Source organism: Neomonachus schauinslandi, chromosome 11 (assembly GCF_002201575.2).
Source record: "Neomonachus schauinslandi chromosome 11, ASM220157v2, whole genome shotgun sequence".
Classification (NCBI taxonomy): Eukaryota; Metazoa; Chordata; class Mammalia; order Carnivora; family Phocidae; genus Neomonachus; species Neomonachus schauinslandi.
This window is the reverse complement of record NC_058413.1, coordinates 71,868,031-71,887,641: the sequence shown is the minus strand read 5'-3', so window position 1 is coordinate 71,887,641 and position 19,611 is coordinate 71,868,031. Positions and strand designations below refer to the sequence as shown.

The 19,611-nt window shown below is 48.2% G+C and overlaps 1 protein-coding gene across 2 annotated transcripts in view; it reads right to left on the bottom strand.

Annotated features, from left to right (window-relative positions):
* FAT3 (FAT atypical cadherin 3) overlaps positions 1-19,611 on the bottom strand; it is a 508,513-nt gene that overhangs the window by 35,389 nt on the left and 453,513 nt on the right. For both annotated transcript variants that reach the window (XM_044919382.1, XM_021679088.1), the window contains exons 15-18: positions 19,078-19,215; positions 17,967-18,110; positions 14,943-15,140; positions 10,984-11,782 (exon numbers count right to left, since the gene is read on the bottom strand). In XM_044919382.1, the coding sequence (XP_044775317.1) occupies positions 10,984-11,782; positions 14,943-15,140; positions 17,967-18,110; positions 19,078-19,215 (1,279 nt within the window). The remainder of the gene's footprint in view (positions 1-10,983; positions 11,783-14,942; positions 15,141-17,966; positions 18,111-19,077; positions 19,216-19,611) is intronic.

Genomic DNA, 19,611 nt, shown 5'->3' with positions numbered 1-19,611 from the left:
TACTCTTGGCAATGATCCAGCTTACAAAGTCTTAGAAGATGAAGGGATTTTCAACTGAAAACTTGGAATGATCTCTACAAATGGTTCTAAAAGACATAAGTACCCCAAAATACATCTTCCTATTTTCATCCCAAGAAATTTTTACTCCTGCCATGTATTTCTCAATATTTATGCAACTTAAAACAGCTGTTCTACCACCTTATGATCTGCTTCGAAGTGCTTTTGATAACCAGTTTTAAGATAATTTTTGGTGCATTCATTCAGCAAATAATTTTTTTAGGGCCAAAGAAGTGATAAGCCTGGACATACAGATTATTTGTTTATTTATTTGAAAGAAAGTAAAAGAGAGAAAGGGAGAGAGGGAGAAGCAGACTCTTCGCTGAGCAGGGAGCCCGATGCGGGGCTCGATCCCAGGACGCTGGGATCATGACCTGAGCTGAAGGCAGACGCTTAACTGACTGAGCCACCCAGGCGCCCCAAGCCTGGACATACAAAGATGGAAGGAAAAAAGGCTACCTCTTCCTCCCTCCGGGAAACAACCAGCAAACACATGAGGACTAGACAATAAGGTAAGCGCCTTGATAGAGGTCCCAGAGAAGGGACAATTGTGTTTCCTGGGAGAATGTCAGAAGTCCTCACCAAAGAAGGGAGCATTTTAAATTCAGTCTTGAAGGATGAGATCCTTTTAGGAACAAGGGGCTGTGTTTCATGGGAATGAGCCAGCCGTAGTTGAGTGGCTCAACTGTTGCGTATGTTAATGTTCATTCATGAAAAGTTCACAACTCTACCAGCTGACTCTTCGCTGTCTCCATGCATGGCTTCATGTCAGTTTCGGATGGTCTTGCACACTTCCAGGTTGCTCCTAAATGTGGACTCATTAGTATATGCTCAAAGATCCTAACTCAGCCCAACACTAAACTTGGCCACAGGAAGGTGGCCCTGTGCATAGATGAATCACAAAATGCATTCTATCCAACAGATGTAGTTCTGAATTACCTGGGCATCACCTTCCAATTAGACACAGAAACAGTAATTTACATAGTTAAGAAATCTATTTCTTCCCATTACACGGACATGACTTCTTCCGTGTCCTGCTTTCGCCAGCTGAAGGATATCTTTCTCTGCATTTCTATGTTTCTGAGACACAGCGGCATAGACCCCATTTCTGCTATAGTGTAAGGCTCCATTGTTAAGCAACTGTGCATTATTAAAAGTCCAGTTTAAAAGCCACTATTTCAAAGGGGGAAAAGAGGGCTAGGTAATTTCAGACTCATGACAGTAAAGCTATTTTCTCCTGGAGGAATTACGGTAAGATTAAAAAAAAAAAACAGCTGTAAGCATATATAATAAAAACTAAACACAGTATTTCATATTAAAACAGTGTTTGACTTCCTGCTATCTTCTTCTTCTTCTTCTTTTTTTTTTAACATATAATGTATCATTTGTTTCAGAGGTACAGATCTGTGATTCAAAGGGGGGGAAATCGGAGGGGGAGACGAACCATGAGAGACGATGGACTCTGAAAAACAAACTGAGGGTTCTAGAGGGGAGGGGGGTGGGAGGATGGGTTAGCCTGGTGGTGGGTATTGAGGAGGGCACGTTCTGCATGGAGCACTGGGTGTTATACGCAAACAATGAATCATGGAACAGTAACCACACACACACACACACACACACACACACACACACACACACACAAACAGCATTTGAGTACTTCTCCCTTTTATCCACATTTTTTTACCGTTTCTCTTACCATCAGCCCTGCCCTGGTAGCTGGCAAAGGCTTCTTATTCTGTCACCATCTCTCTTATCTTGGGGTAAAGCCAAAGCCACTCAGACCAGCAGCTGGGATTCAAACTCAAAGCTTTTTCTTTTTTCTTCGTGTCATAACCATAGAACCCATACAATTACATCCACTAAATTAATGGATTATGTTAGATCCACTGCCCATTATAAAAACTCTAGCTGGAGGATATGTAAAAAAAAATACATTAGTGTAAGTATTATAATATGTGCACTTAAAAAGTAGTAATATTAATATACATATTAGATATATAATAACTATATTTTTAGTCATTCTAGCAGCCATTGACTTTGATAGGTTTATTTCTCTTTCTTTTTATTTTTAATAGGCTTTTTAAGGCAAAGGGAACAGTTCTTGGCAAGTGATCTGTCTCTTGATGCGTTAAAAATCCTCCGGGGCCTCCCCCACCAAGTCTCAGCCTGGGCTGGAATCAGTCGTAAACATTCAGACTCCAGCTGCTTCTGTCAGCTCACTCTGCTCATGGTCGGTCCGCTCTCCCATGGCTCAAGAGAGCAGGAAGGCAGATTAGAATCCAGAGGTCAGTGTAAAATGTAATGTCGTCCTTAGCTGGGGACAGATGTGAGCATGTGCGCAAAATGCGGTCTATTCCAAACAGAGAAAGACTTCTGGCTACGAAAAACAGGTTTCCCCAAACTAAATATTCCCCATGTACAATACTGTAGTTTTTCCTTCCCCATTAATTAGGATAAGATATTAGGTCCTTTCTGACATATATGTTGTCAGAGGGACTTGACCTTTGTATGCCAACGCTGAACAATGTTGTGTGCCCTGACCTCAGATACACCTAGACGTTTGGGTCCTGGGGACACTTTCCTGGGAATAATAAGCCTCTTTCCAGCCAAAGCCCTACATTCTCGAGCAACATGAAACCCAGTGTGCTTTAAATGGATGCTGAGGGCTTAACTTGTTTTTAGAAATCCCACGTTTATATCATCCCCCTTTCATGGAAGTATAGACACCTACTATTGTGAGTCTGAAAGACCCTGTGTTTCATGGGAATGGGAATGAGCCAGCCGTAGCGAGTGGCTCGACTGCTTGCATGTGTTAATGCTCATCTTTCTGATGGCAGACGGCGCCTTATCATAGTCATAGTTAAGAGAAAACAGTGTCAGGTCCCATTGGCCTCTGGGAGGAAGTTTATCTTATTAACTATCATTAAATAATCCAGGTTTGATTAACTTGCGCTGGGATCAGTGACAACTGGGGGGGTGGAGGGTCTAGACCTACACGTTCTGATATCCAGGCATCCATCAGTTTGGTGCCAGAGTTAGCAGGAAGGCAGAAGGGGCCCACTTTATCAAACTGACCAATGCCATTTGTTGTGGCAGGATAGAAGGATCGGATGTTTTTAGCAATTCCGAGAATACGGAGCAGGCAGAGAAAGTCTGTGCCCCACGCCCAGGTCCCCTCAAGAAGCTAATGTATCGTAACAGGAAAGGATCTGCAGTGACAAGCTGTAGCCTAGATCTTGGCTCTGATCAGTTATTCCACTTATTTACTGTGTGGCTCTGAACAGGTCACTTGACTTCTCTGAGTCTTGATTTCCTTTTCTGAAAAATGAGGACAATAACTGTTCATAGAGTTGTGAGGATTAAATGGGCTAATGTATATGAAAGCAGTTTTTATTTTATTTTTTAAAGATTTTATTTATTATTTGTGTGTGTGTGTGAGAGAGAGAGAGAGAGAGCACACAAGCAGGGGGAGGGGCAGAGGGAGAAGCAGGCCCCTTGCTGAGCAGGGAACCTCACTGGGACTCGATCCCAGGACGCTGGGATCATGACCTGAGCCGAAGGCAGACGCTTAACCGAGTGAGCCACCCAGGCGTCCCGTGGAAGCAATTTTTAAAGGGAAAAACAAAGTAAAAACAAATTATTACAAGGTCTCAAAACTGGAGACACTAGTTTGACTCAGCCCCATGGCAGAAACCTGAACTCAATTGTAATCTTTTCCTTGCTGGTTTTGGGTGAAATTCGTGATTTGTACACTGATAGATGATATGAAATACTGTGTGCCTGGGAGGTACAAGCTAAAGCCTGGGGCATTTTATTCGTCAGCGTCCCAGGCCCCTGTGGGGTCAGCCCCTTGGCCACCTTGTCTCGGGCAGAGGTGGTCTTTCTAGACAGCCCTGTATGCAGCCTCTCACGGGAGAAAGGTGCACAGGATGTGGCTATTCTCCAAAAGAAGGTTTCCACATTCTGAAGCGTTGCTCAGGTGGAAATTTAGGCCACTTTCTACAGAGCTGACAACGTACATTTCACTGGAGCAGCAGCTTCAGAGCTTTGGAACCTGCACAGAGGGGAATGGTGATCCTCTTGGGGTCTTGGAGGGTCTCGCTGCCATTCCCGCAGCCCCCGGGATTAAGTCTATGCCTTGAGCGAATACATCAGTATCTACCTGTCATTATTATCACCATCACTTGGAGCTGATTCAACCTCTTCATGTACATTTCTGCCTCATTATACTGTGGATCTGATAACTAATGGTAAATATCCTACACCCTGAATTCACACACTTTGGCAGGATGCCATGTCTTAGCAAATGCTGTACAAGTCAATAAGCTTTCCTCTTAATTCTTGGCCTGCATGAAGTTTTAAAACATATTCTCCAGAGGTCTTTTTGGTTTGAAGTGGTCTTTTATGGTTCTCCCACAAGCACAGAATCATCTGGAATGGTGTTTGCTTGGCTCAGCCATATTTTCTGGATGATTTAGCTTAAATTCCATTTAAGACATCCTCTCTGGGGCAGTTGTGTGTGGGTGGAATATGTATGGAAGATCCACACGTTGAGAAGCTGGTGTCATGGCCAGGGTAGACACCTCTAAACCTCTCCTGACATTTGGGACTTGTGTACTGGAGATGAAGATCTGCAGAGCCATAGCTGTTATGAATGCAAAATGGAAACTTTCCAGCTTGCAGGTTAGGATTCAGAGACTACACTGAAGGTTATTTGAGGTGAGGACTATTGGCTTTCTTCTCTGAGCGTTAGCCTTAACAAACCCCAGCCCAAGGCAAACCCAATCTCAGATTTTTCTCTGCTTTTTAAAAACTCATCAAGGCTAAGTTTTAAGTGTCTTACTGATTCACAGAAGCCTTTGTCATTTTATTTTATGGTGTTTATTAGAAGTGCTTTCCGGGGCGCCTGGGTTGCTCAGTCGATTAAGTCTGCCTTTCGCCTCAGGTCATGATCCCAGGGTCCTGGAATCGAGCTGCGCATCGGGCTCCCTGCTCAGCGGGGAGCCTGCTTCTTCCTCTACCCTCTGCCCCTGCTCCTGATCTCTTTCTCTCATGCTCTCTCTCTCAAATAAATAAATAAAATCTTAAAAAAAAAAAAGAAGTGCATTACCATGGCTGCCTATCACAGACTCCATTTACCTGTCCCCTGGTAATCCTCCCCGGGACTATCCTGACTCCTCAGCATCCTTGTCATTTGTCCAGTGCATGATGCTGGCTCCTCGTGCTCCCTGAGGACAGGGACGATGGCAGCCTCACCTACCCCGATACCTCCAGCACCCTGCCCAGGGCCTGGCAAAGTATCCACATCACTACTGAGTGAATGAGCAGATGAGCAGATGCCCCAAATCTCTGGGCGTTTCTCTTCACTGCTCTCTCCGCTGACAGTGCATCCCCTGCCTGGCAAAGACCCAGGAGGACAATCCTCCCTGCTTGCAGTGCCTCTCATGGACTCCTCCAACAGGACTGAGGACTCCCTCCTTGGGCCTCCTCTGTGCCCCAACTACACCACCTACAACTGTTTATAGCTTCTGTTTGCAGCCACGGAGCAGAGGAACTTCGGCAGTTTGCGTGGGGAAAGAGGATTCAAGGGGTCACAACAACTGCCCTTTAATATATGGAGGGCAGCTTGTAGAGGAGGAGTTGGGTCAGGTTCTGGGTGGCTCTAATGGACGAGCTGGGTGACGTTACAAGGAGGTGGATTTGGGGGCACTAGAAGGGAGAAGGTTGTCTCGGTCCATCTTGGGAGGTTGTGAGGCCGGCTGAATTACTGTGCCAGGAATGTAGTTAACGGGATGTCTGTCGTGGGTGGGAGGTTGGATTGGAAACTTTGAAGGTGCTTTCACATGGGTGTGGAAGTAGTAGGGCACCATGCTTGAGGCTGCCCGCTGGGAATCATGGCGCCGGCCATTTGCGTAGCTCTGCGACTTTGAACAAGTCCGCTGAGCTTCCCAAGTCTGAGTCTCCTTAACTTCTGAGGAAGGTTCATGATACCCTGTCTTTATGGTTATTAGAAGGGTTAAATGCAATTATGTATGTTGGACAAACAGCGCAGTCACTGGTCACCGCTCAGTAAATGTTCATTGTTAAGCCTGTCCCTGCTTCTCCGCTGCAGGCCTTGGCTCTCGTGCTCCTCGGCCTAGAGCACGTGCCGGATTCCAGGCACCCTTTCAGAGCTAGCTCAGTGGGCATCGCCCTCAGTGATGTGCTGCAGTGTTGCTCTCCATTCCCCGAGCGAACTCTGGTGACAGCGCCGTAGGCCATGGTTGAGGGCGGGCCAGCTGTTGCTCACACTCTGCCTGGCCCCCACGCTGTGCCCCCCACGGCCGATGCTCCCTTCAGCTCTGGCTGTCACCGCCATCAACATCCTGGGCTTAACCTCTGATGGCCTCCTAGGGAGTCCATGCTCCTGGACAACGGGCTCTTTTTTTGATAGATTTTTATGACAGACTTTGGTTTTTTGTTTTTGCTTTTTTAAAGACTTTAATTTTCTGTCAGAGAGAGAGAGGGCGAGAGGGAACACAAGCAGAGGGAGTGGCCGGCAGAGGGAGAAGCAGGCTTCCCGCTTAGCAAGGAGCCCGATGCAGGACTTGATCCCTGGACCCCGGGATCATGACCTGAGCTGAAGGCAGATGCTTAACGACTGAACCCCCCAGGCGCCCCTATATTGGACTTTTGAAAAGTCAATGACATTTTTACAAAAGGGATAATCAGCACAGCCCAGTGGGACAGCAAGAGGACAGAGCATCAAGGACAGCCCACAGGGCACCCTTCATTCCCTGTTCATTTAAATTGGCGTGAGGCTTTCTTCTGAAGTGCTGAAGTTCACTAAACTTGTGAAGTTTACCAGGAGTCATGTCGTGACATCAGAACTTTGTATCTCTTGAAGGTCAGTTCAAACATGATGCTCGATGGTGGCTGGAATTTAATGAGCCTATTTGGCACTAAAATTCAAGTCTGCTTCCATTTTGTCAAAGCAACTCAGCATTTTGGTTCAAGATGCTAATTTTGTTAATTGGACCCAAAAAACTGTGCAGGAGAGAAAGAGGAGTTGGAAGTGGGGAGGAACATATCAAAGCCAGATCTGTATAAATATTGCTACACAGTCCAGAATAGGCAGCTACCTCTATTTATCATCATAATTATTCCACCAAGTGGTGGAAAAGTCCATTTATTGTATCTGCCAAGCTCCCAGGGCAAACTGAGGCGCAGTCAATACTAATTGTGCATGTGTGTGCACACACACGTGTGCGTGTGTTTTAAGGGGGGCAATTACTGAATTCAATTACCTCTCTGTCCAATAAATGAGAAAATGCCTAAAATGCCTACTGCTTTCCTTAACAGTTCCTCACTGTATTTTCATTAGAGGACGCTTGAAAAGAAGTGAGAGCTATTTCTATTTCAAACTAAGAGTTTGCCCCTGAACTTGCAGGAAATCTTTCCTATTTTATCTTGCTGTGGGATTTCTCCAAGTTTGTTTTCCTGGACTACCAGCATTAGAATCACCCAGGGCTACGTATATAGACTCCTAAGCTTCACCTGAATCTTACCATTATATTTGCATGTGGGGCTGGCTGTGGGCATTTCTGGTAAGCCCCATGCATGCATGCTGGTGTCTGGGAGCCCCTCAGCTGTCCTGTGATGGTACTGTGACGCTGGTCAGTAGTCTGCTGGGGAAAACGGGGCTATCTGAGTATGCCTACATATAGCACTGGGGTCGTGATTCACATAAGAAATGGAAAAGCCCCTATTCTTAAGATGCAGATAATAAAAGAGGGGCCCAAGAAGAGCCTGAATTGAAATCCGCGTGCCACCCTCACAAGCCACACAGCCCTGGGCAGGGCACGGAGCTACCACATTCATCAAATGGAGATGGTCATATATCACCTGCTGAAGATGGGACTGGGCCAGATGACCTTTCCAAGTCTTCTACTACTAAAATCCAGTATTTCGTTTTACAGCTTAATTATAAGAGTGGCTTGGAGGTGAGAAGAAGCTCCAAGATGAGCCTGAATCTACACATGCAGCCTTCTTTGAGGAATTGTTCACTTTTCAAACCAAGAAGGCCTCTTTGTGGGATGTCTGGGGGTTGAATCATAAAAGCTTCTGGCAGGGGCACCTGGGTGGCTCAGTCAGTCAAGCGTCTGCTTTTGGCTCAGGTCATGATCTCAGGATCTCAGGTCCTGGGATGGAGTCCCACATTGGGCTCCTTGCTCAGCAGGGAATCTGCTTCTCCCTCTGCCGCTCTCCCTGCTTGTGCTCTCTCTCTCTCAAATAAATAAATAAATAAATAAATAAATAAATAAATAAATAAAAGCTTTCGGCATCCTGGGTTTACTGGGAATAAAAAGGTTTATGGGGACCAGAGAACAGGAGTCCTGGGCAGGGACCCCAACTCGAAACTCACTGCATTTAAAATATTAGTGTCTCACGAAACGCCTCCCTCTCTCCAACAAAAATCACCTCTCTGATTTCCTTCTTTTGAGAAATTCTGCCAAGTCAGCCCTCCTCTGACTCTTTCTGATGAACTCATACTCATCCCTCAAGACCCAGAACACAGATGGTCTGTGGTATAGAAATGTCACAGAAAGCCTCCCTCTGGCCATATCGGGATCCTGTCCTTTCTCCTCCCTAACATTTATTATAACCTTGTTATTGCAAATAGGCACTTACAAGCTGACCTCATAATAACCAGCTCCTAAGGGCAGGGGTGGGCGGTGTCTTTTCCACGTTGAAGCTTTAGTGCCTAGCACATTGCTGCTACCACAGAGGTCTGCTGATTGAAATGAGTTCTCAGAGCACAGGGATTAATTAGCTGGTTTAGTTTCTCCTGCAGGGTCTGCCCTGTCCTGTAGTGAACCTCTTTTGAACCCCGCTGTGAGTCACTGCAGAAAGGCTCTAGTTGAGCTTTGGTGCATAAATCAGTTTGCCCACAAAGGAGATCTAGGTAAAGCTCAGACAGCAGGCACTCATAAATCCTGCATGCTGGTGGCATCTGCCAGAAAAGCATCACATCTAGCTTGCATGATTTGAGTTACTTTGGAGCTAATTTACATATTCAGCAGGTCAGACACCACTGCATCTACCTGATGAAAACACAGAATTCACTGGTACAGCAGGGTGAGTGGCCATCACTTCCTAGGCTTCTCAAAGGAGGTCAAAAGGTCCCTGGGTGGGGGGAAGCTGTGATCTCAGGAGCCCTGCTCTGATGAGCTTATTTTCCAAGCTGCAACCAAGAACTTTCTGTAAGGGAAAGAGGTCAGGGGCCCTTCCTGTCCCCAATTACCTAAAGGGATGTTTTACAAATGGCCTCTCTTCTGGCCACAGTCCCTTTGGGCCAAGTTCACACTGGTTAGAAAAACTCCAGGAGCAATTTTCTTGGAAGAGGGCAGTGAATTTATGGCTCCACGTGTCAGAGAGGAAAAAAGGCAGAGAGCAATACTTCTCACTGACCACCGTGGGCATGGGACTCTGGACAGCTATGGCCTCTGACCGGGAAAGGTCAAGGTTCAGGGACTCTTGTTACATCAACAGACTTGAGCCATTCCATCTCCTCTGCTCTGAGGGCTGAATCCCTCTGAGTGGCCCGTTTTTCACTGAAGCAAATCGAGCTGCCCTTACCCTCAGCAGTAGCTTCCTAACTTGTTGGCCTGCCTCTGGCCTGGCCCCAGCTAATCCGTTCCGTTCTGCAGCCAGCACACACTCTTTGTGAAAGACAGAGCTGATTCTGTCACTTCTTCACTTCACATCAGCCCACCACGGCTCCTCCTGCCTTGGGACAATTTCTACGATTTTCATCCTGGTTAATGGCCCTTGTGTGAACCCTGGGCCCACTCACAGGTCTCATCTGTCATCATGCACCTCCCCCCCCCTTTCAGTGACAGAACATCTCTGCCACTCCCCTGGTGTGGGCTTCTCTCCTACTCTGGACCTTCCTCATACAAGCTGCCCTCTGGCCTGGAATGTTCTTCCTCCCCTACCTGTTCCCATGCGTCTGATTCCTACTTATCCTTTATCCCAACCCGTCAGGAGACCTTCCGTCTTGATGGGTCCTCCTGCGGGATTTTGTACTCCCCTAGCAATACTTAATGCATGGGCTCCTGCTAGCCTGCTGGTCTGTGCTGCTCAATGAGCTGTACGCTCCACGGGAAGAGGGGCTCACCTTGTCTTGCTTACCCCTGGCCCGGCATCTCTCATGGTAGCTTGGCCCGTCCTGGGTGGTCAGTAAACATTTTGCTGAATGAGCGAATGAACGAATGCATGCTTATCAGGAACGGCGGCCTGGTCTACTCAGATCATGGGCGGCGTGAGGGAACTCCAAACCAGACTCACCGTTACAGGATCCCAGGACCCACCACGACCTGAGCCGAAGGCAGACATTTAACGACTGAGCCACCCAGGTGCCCCACAAAGCTGTTTAATTATAAACCCTGCAGGATTATAAGCTGAGCATTCTGACTCCAGCTCAGTTGGTTTTCTTATCTTACAGCTAGTCTTGGGGCAAGATTCGCGCCACAGCCCCTGCAGTCTACCCATCTACCCTCAGAAAACCATAAATTGAAGTGGATTAAGCAGAAGGAAAGGATGCAGTACAGGAAGAAAGGATTCTGAAATTCCAAAAAGCATTTTTTAATCATGTTTCTTCCAAATTATTTTTATTTGCCACACACATCACTGGAAACATACTTTGTATATCTCTTCACCTTCCCTATTGCTAATGTAGTTATATGTCTTTTTCTTTGGAATGACTGATAACCATGAAAAGTGACAAAACAATGTGTCAGCTCCTGTCTGTCTGGAGAACTTCTGAGTGATTATTCATTCCTATAGAAACTGGTTTTTGAGTGGTCCAAACGCAGTATATTTTGAACCCCCAGCAGTGGGGATTCACATTCCTCTTTGGGTTGTGCCTAATAAACGCAGACTCACCATTACAGGTGCAGTGCACGTTCCTGTAGAAACGCGGGCACACGAAGCTGATGCGCGCCGTGCTGTAGGTCAGGAGTGCATGGGAATCCAGGGACAAGCCCTGCTCGCAGTGCTGCTCCTGACAGTCCAGCCCCGAGCAGTTTTTCTCCAGGATGGCTGAGATGCGCATGACGTTCTCCAGATGTCTCCTGGCATTGGACAGCTTCTGGATCAGGTAGGCTGGCTTGTAGAACTCACTGCTGTGCATTTCCACGGCAAACAGCATGTCCAGCTGGTTGGTCCCCGCCACGGGCTGGATGCTGATGATGCGCAGGGTGTCCTGCTTCTGGGTGAGCACAGCGTTGCGCAGGGTGCGCCGGAAGCCATGCATGTGCAGCCCCACGAAGTCCTCGGGGGACACGTTCTCAAAGCGGATGGTGACGGTGTTCTGCAGCATCTCATGCACCAGCTGCTCCACGTGCACGACCACATCGATGGGCACCTGGAAGCGGCCATCGCTCACGGACACGTTCAGCACGTACTTGCCGCTGTCCAGGCCCCCCAGGGCGATGATCTTCCCGTCGTGACTGTTCACTTTGAACAAGCTTTTCTGCTCCGATTTCAGGGCAAACGTGAGCACGTCATACATGTCTTGATCTGTGGCATGGATCTTCCCAATGACCCCCCCGGGAAAATCGTCCTCCATGGTGACAATGTAAATCTCCAGGGGGATGGCCGTGGGCTTGTGGATACTTTCCTCGATGACCCGCACGTGGATGTAGGAGTGAGAGACCTGCTGGGGTTTGCCCGAGTCTTTTGCCTAAAACAACCAAGAGGGAGAAAAGCAAGGAACTCAGAAAAAGCAGAATCATTTAAAAACCAACAAAACTCAGAGAGGAGACATTTATTCCTTTACCCGCGTTTGCTTCTTCCTCCATCCCCTGCTCCTGTTCGGCGAAATGCCGAAGATGTGCGATGCAGGCAGAGGAGTGATTTATCACCTGTGGTCCCCACGTGTACACTCGGTTATGGACGATAAAACGTGTCCGCACAATCTAGCCGTTGGGGGTGAACAGGAAGGGGGACAGAGGGTGCTGTGAGATCTGATATGCCTGCAACACGCTGGCCTGGTTTTCTTCTTGAACAGAAGCCACCAGGGAATGTCACGCATAAAGTGGCGTTCTCACTCGGAGGAGTAATCTTTGCCCTCTTTGCATTCTTTCCTTTGGATTGGGCCAGGGAACACCTTTCTGTACATTCAAGAAATACCATGAGCTGTGAATTATACAATATGAAGGTTTAGAATTAAAAAAATGGGAGGCAGAAAAGGGAAAAATAGGTAGCCTGAGAAAAACTTTGTCTTCCTTCTATATATAAGAATTGATAGGGGCGCCTGGGTGGCTCAGTCGGTTAAGCGTCTGCCTTCCGCTCAGGTCATGATCCCAGGGTCCTGGGATCGAGCCCTGTGTCAGGTTCCCTGCTCAAAAGGGGGTCTGCTTCTCCCTCTCCCTCTGCCCTTCCTCCCTGCTCATGTGCTCATTCTCTCGCTCTGCTCTCTCTCTCAAATAAATAAATAAAATCTTAAAAAAAAAAAAAGAATTGATAGAAGAACCACCCTGACAGCAGATGTTTGCTGAACACCTGCCATGGGCCACACACGTGCCGTAGAGCTTCCGAGATGGGCAGATTCAGATTCCCATGGACTGGGTCCCCAGGAGAAGTATCTGAGGATGGAGGGCCGAGGTGGACTCTGCAGGTCAGATGGGGGCGGAGGAGATATGTCCTCGTAGGTGGAAGCCAGTGTAAAAGCAGGGACCTGGGCATCACACAGACCTGAGTTTGAATCTCAACTCTGGCCTCGAGGAAGTGACTTAACATTTCGGAACTTCGATTTTTGTACCTTTCATCTGCGTATATGAGTAGTACCTCCTTCACAGGATTCTGGTATTGTGGGGATTAAAAGACACGGTGATGGCAAAGTGCTTGGCACAGGTCTGACCCCGGAAGTACTTAGTACATCAGAGTTAATGTGATCAACTATGGGAGGCAGAGATGCTGACAGGGAAAAGCCATGTAGGAGGAGGGAAGTTTAGCAAATGAGGTTGACCTTGAAGTCAAACTGTGGAGGGCCTCGAAGGACAGTGATGAGTGTGGACTTCATAGGCCAGAGGTTGCTCACTCAAACATCAGAGAGCAGAGAGGTGACAGAAAGGTGTGAAGCTGCTGGGTGTGAGGTGACAGATTAGTGGGCCTGTGGACTGAGCGGGACTGGAGAACCATGTCTGCTGAAGGACTCCGAGATTCAAAATCGGAGAGTATGGGCCTGGAGTTCAGCCTGCAGACCCCAAGTTTTCAGGCACTGGGGAGCCACAGAGGCTTTAGCTCAGGGCAGGAGTTGGCACATCTATTCTGTAAAGGGCTAGATAAGAAATCGTTTTAGGCTTTGGGGTTATATGATCTCTATCAACTAATCAACTATGTTTCCAGTGTGGAAGCAGCCAGAGCATATGTAAACAAATGGGTAAGGCCACATTCCAGTAAAATTTCATGTATAAAAACAGGCTGAGGCCAAGATGTGGTCCTGGGGCTGTAGCTGATCGACCCCTGGTTTAGGGGACTGACATAACCAAAGTGGAATGATTAACCTGGGAGGGGCGGAGGGATGTATCAGAAAAGAATGAGGCTGAGGCCAGAGGAGTCACCTAGGGGGCTCCTGCAACAGTGAGCATACGGGGCGGTACAGGATAAAGTGGGGAAAGCACAAAGGAAATGTAACTGATGCACACGGGGACCTTATGAAGGCAGAAACTCAGCACTTTGTGGTAGTTTAACTTTAGGGACGAGGACGAGAAAGCTCTCTGTGGTGTTCCCAAAGTCTGAGATGCAGAATCTACTCTCTACCCCATGGGCCACACGGTGGTAGGCCATGCCGTAGAGCTTCCGAGATGGGCAGATTCCCATGGACTGGGTCCCCAGGGGAGGTGTCTGAGGATGGAGGGATGAGGGGGCAGGCAAGGAACCATACTAGCTTCTGTGGGAAAGCACTAAACATCTCTCCTTGCTCTTTGTATCTATACTGTGATATAAAATTATTTACATAGTATTCTTGGAGGAGTGGGAGGCAACTGGAGCGTTCACTGACGTGCTCAGAGCAAAAAGTCATTAATCTGGAAGGTTTCTTGGAGCAGAGTAAGCCATAACTTACCCAAAGAAGTAATGAATCCAGTGAAATGCTACCCAAATATAAATAATTATTATTGTTATTATTTCTACCATTAATAATGACTTGGGTTGCCCTCTGTGGCAACTGTGAGTAAAAAAAAGTCACTTGGTTTCACAGATGGGAACCAAATCTTGGTACGGGCAAAATTAATTCCTGGGGACTCACTTCTTGCTCCTAGCCACACTCTTCCCACAGCTGCCACTTTTGCCTCTTTGTCCTATTTCATTTTACACAGGCCACTGCTCTTGGGGAACCTGAGATGTTGGGAGGCCATGGCCATCCGAGGGCTTGGCCCCCTCCTCCCTCCCTGGGACAACTCACCAAACTAAGGTCTCTTCAGAAGCAGAGCCCACGATATGCCTCAATCACATTAGGACAAAGATCGGTAGCTCTGATAGGTAGAGAAATGTAGCAACTTCTATTCGGTATAGCGCAGCAAGCCTTGACCAATGAGCTGTCTCTGAGGGTCAGGTAGAAGCCCAGGAATTCGGAGAATGCAGATTTCGGCCCAGCGAGTGTCTGCCTGACACTCTACGGGAATGTCCCTTCTGAACAATGACGCTTCCTTCCTTCCTGTTCAATTTCACACAAAGAGGCCGCTTTTATTGGTGTGAAATTGAAATTGAGATTAAAAGGGGAACATGCCTGCACAGTGATGAATTATGTTGACTCGCTCACCAAAGAAAACCCATCCAACGGGCGCAGAAACCAGCACAAGGGAAAGGTGGCCTGACACGGCCAGAGGACGGGGCCGTACCTGGACACACAGCACGTACTCCGGGGACTCTGTGTGCCTGAAGACCACAGCGGACCGCAGGATCCCATGCAGGTCCAAGACGAACTCCTCCTCTTCGTTTCCCGACAAAATTGAGAAGGAGAAAGGAGGCCCATTGTGGAAGGAGTCTCTGTCTGTCACCACCAGCTGCAAGATGCTGGTGCCTACTGGCTTGTTTTCCTGCATGCAAGAGGATATTAAAACGGAAGATAAAATTACACCTCTCTTCACATTGAAAAAAACCCCATCATTACGGCTAGAAAACAGGGCATTCAGCAGAAGGGGTTCCCTGTGGTATTATCTTGTCTTCTGAGAGTACAGTGGCGTCCACAGGCGTCATGCTCTGCGTCCTTGGCGGCCTCCCCACAACCGCCCCGTGAGACCGTGAGCTGCAGGTGAGCACAGGAGGGCCTCCCAGGTGGCGCCGGCTCCACCTTGTCCTTCACAGGATGGAAAGGCCCTGAGTTCACCTAAATGGCTCTCACCAGCCTTTTGTGAGTAGGTCGGAAACCCTCTCCGGCCAAGAAAACATCACCCTTTCGGGATGGGAAGGCACTTCGTCACACCCGTCACACCACGAACACACTGAGGCCCAACGCTGTGACACAGTGTCACAACATGGAACTTTCTGGGGTGAGGGTGGGGAGACATCCTGGCAACTTCCCAGGAAGTACACAAAGGCATATGCCAGGTGGAAAATGGGCCTTTACACCTCACCCCTCAGAACACAGTTTTGCCGTGTTTCTGGAGGAAAGGGAAAGGGGGTGGACTGTTTCCCAAACTGAGAATGGAGAGAATGAAAATCCTTAAAGTCATCAGAATTTTTGGAAACCCTGATGTTATCATTCAAGCATTATTTTGCAGAACCTCTCTGCCTTTTCCCCAAAATAGCAACACAAAGGCTCTTTGTCACTCCTCCTTGGGTCGAAGGTTCTCCTCACTCTGATAACGCCAAATTAAATTTCTCTGTAGCTCAGGCAAATTGGTTTTCTTGCCCCCCTCTGTTTAGACTTCAGCAAGACCACAGCTTGGGCCTGAAGTCAGTTTCATTAGTCAGGCCTGCTGATGACATCGATTCAGCATTAAATAAGTTACGGTCACAGAGATGGAGACCACGATACAGTGCGTGTGGACGGGAGGCACGCACGGGGCAGGCACACTCAAGTTCTAAGTGCTGAATTCGTCTTATGAAAACCATGTGTTGGAATAAGGAAATCATCCTGGGTTGGAAAAAGGGAGGAACGCTCCTTGAAGGAGAAAGAGAAAAGGACCTCAAAGACCTGTGATTTTGCTCCTTCTCTCAACTGGCCTTTTGGTCATCAAGGACCAGACACCGTTTCCCCCTGTTGTCAGCCACAGCACCCCCTCAGCCCAGCGCAGATTTACTATTTCACGGTGACCACACACTCAGCACCACACAAAATAGAAGATTTATTGATTTGCTTGCTCACTTTATAAAAGCCATTTCCTGCACTGGAGAGAGAGAGAGGGAGAGAGAGAATGTGTGCCCCAGGGGTCAGCATCCGAGAAGGAAGCGAGAGAGAGAGACAGTGTAGACAGGCCCCGGCGCTGATATGAGCCACGGTCACTGCTCATGGCTGCAATTGTTTCTTTCACTGCTGACTTCCTGTGGTGCATGTGAAACAGTCTGTCAAGCTGATCGATGTGTGTCATAAACCCGAATGTTGAGTAGGTAAAGCCCATTTTGTTTTGGGGCGAGCGTGCAGAGGCTGGGCAAGGCGGACAGTGCCACCGTGGGAGGCGGACCAGGAGGACAGCGATCTTCGAGAAAGGAAAATGCAGGAAGGGGCAGACCCCGGGGCGGGGGCGGGGGTTGGGGGGTGGGGGTAAGCTTGGTGGAAGCCAGAGAGGGAGAAGAAGGCAGGACTGCTGGAAAGAGCATCAGAGAGGAGAAGAAGACCGAAATACCACTGGGGAAGGAATCCGATTTCGCTAAGTGGGAGGCGAGAAGCAGAGGGGCTGCCTGCTCTCAGAGCATGCCTCCTCTCTCGGCCTGACTCCTGGACACCTCAGCAGTAGAGGCGGGGAGCTGGCTGTGGACGGCCAGACTCAGAGTCCTGATGTTATTCCAAAGAAGTCCCTCAAGCCCTGGCTCACTCTCATCTCTCCTTCTACCCACAAAGCCTGCAGACCCCGTGGGAGGCGATTCTGAGGCCAAACCGGATCAGGCAAGAGCTGGTGCTCGGGACTCTCTGAGGCCCCTCACAACACATGTATCAATCCCTGTTGCCTCTAGCTCTTCCATGCCCACAGCATTCCTGGACTGGATTCCCTGACCTTCCCGGAGTTGGGAAGAAGAGGTAGCTCCCCCGCTAGCACCGAGCTCATTAAACATCTTTTGAATAAAAAATGGATGGGAAGAAGAGTCATGCCCCACCGAGAGCTGACTACCAGCCGTAAGCTACTCCATCCTGCAGGTGGATTTAAAGTGCTAAACAAATTGCTTCTGGAAGATTGATTTTAATGCGTAACAGCCCTTTCCTGATGCCCAATCTGTCTTGGACAGAGGAGACGATTTGGAGCAATCCCCTCCCACTGATGCCGGGACAGCACGGAGGGGCAGAAAGGCAGCCTGCCGCTGGGGTAAAAAGAGGGCGGTTTCTGCAGAAGACTGACCTGAGTTCAAATCCTCACTCTGCCACTTACCAGCTGCAGGATCGTGGGTGAGCTACTGAACCCCTCAGGCCCTTGGCTCCCTCACTGTAAAGTGGGGGCTGCCTCACCCTCCCACTTCACTGGGCTGTGGTGGGGACAGGCGGTGCATGCAAAGTGCCCGGCGCTTGAAAGAACCCCACTGGCAACAGTGCTCATCAGTGGTTATCAGTCAGCTGCTGCTGTGGAAGAGTCAGGCTCTTGTCATCCCAGCCTCATGACAGGATGAGTTGATAGGAAAAAAAAAAAAATGAAAAAGTGATGAGTAAACCATAGCAGAGGAAGAAGGCTGAGTGCGTAAGGCCCAGTGCCTGGCGGGCGAGTTTTGCTTACCTGGATCACAGCGGTATAGTTAGCAGGCGTAAAGACTGGGCTGTTGTCGTTCACGTCTGAAATGTCAATGTTGACAGTGGCCGTCGATGACATCGCAGGAATGCCGCTGTCTACTGCCTGGACCAGCAGGGAGTATCCAGACACCTGCCAAAGCACAGAGGGCTGACAGTAACGAAGGGCAGCCTTTCCCTGCCGCTGCCCACACTCAGAGGTGCTGCAAGCTCGGCTGTGCTCTGCTGAAGATCAGCCACCTTCACTCTTGGTTCTCTAGATTGGGGTTTCCCAACCTCGGCACCCCTGACATGTGGGCCTGAGGTAATTCTTGACTGCCGGGGCTGACTTGTGCCCTGTAGGATGTTTGGCGGCACGCCTGGTCTCTACCCACTAGAAGCCAATGTCATTTCCTGCCCATTTGGGACAACCAAAACTGTCCCCAAACATTGCCAAGGGTCCCCTGGAGGGGCAAAACCACCCCTGGTTAGAACCACAGCTCTCGGCCTTTGTTCAAACACAGCAGCTGTCACCCTGATCTTATTTCTCTGTTCTGATCCTTCGGGAGGTATGGGGATATACCACCTGGGGAGGTGTTTCTGCTTTTCAGCACCACTACTGTGACATTTTTTCCCATATTGAATTTCACTCTGGAGACATATATTTTTAGTCAAAACACACAATGTTTAGAAACTTAGTTTAACCTTGGCAGAGGAGGAGTTTTCTGGATCATTCTTTCTGACCTAAATACCTTCAAATGATCCTTTTGTATCTGCACATCTAGGCCTAAAGCTGCCAATGAGACCAGGACCACAGGATGCCAGTGCTGAAGGTACTTTCCTGCCTCCTCGCTTTAGGAAGGACTGAAATTCAAAGCATCCAGAAAGACACATCTTTGCTCTTTCTTTAAAACACCCATAAATAAGAAACTGCCAGTATCTATTGGCAGAAAATTCTTTCTAAGGCTTAACCCAAATATGTCATGCTGTATTTCAGCCCATCCTATTTACTGTCGTTATTTGGAATGGAGAATCTTCCTACTTTTACTCAGGGAGCCTGTGCTCAATTCCAGTGAAGGGACTGATGTCGACAGCAGGGGAACTGGCCCAAACTAGCTTACCCGTTCCCGGTCTAACTTCTTCTTAACCTTTACAAGTCCTAGGACAGGCTCCACAGCAAATTCATTGTCCCGATCTCCATTCACAATGGAAAAACGAATCTGTCCATTGGGCTGGCTATCTGCATCTTCTGCTACTAGCTTCATGGGACACAAGCAAAAAAAAAAAAAAAAAGAGAGAGACAGACATGACATAAGAGACAGAGAAAAGGTTTATTCTTAGGGTCCCAGGTCTTACAAATGGGCATAGCTGTCCTACTCTCTGTGCGTGCATGCATGCATGTGTGTGTGTGTGTGTGTGCACGTGCAGAGGGTGGGTAGGGCGGATTTATTTTATCCTTAGCCACCTAGTAACTTATTATCTAAGGTCAGAAACTGGTGAGAGCTATCATTAGAAATGTATTCCATGGTCTGTTTTGTTTTCTTGAAAAACATACACTCCAAGGAAGAAAGTAATTATTGGTCACTTATACCTTGCAATAAATGAATTTATCAGACGCTTCCAATGTACAAAAGAAGGAACAGTTGAAAGATTGG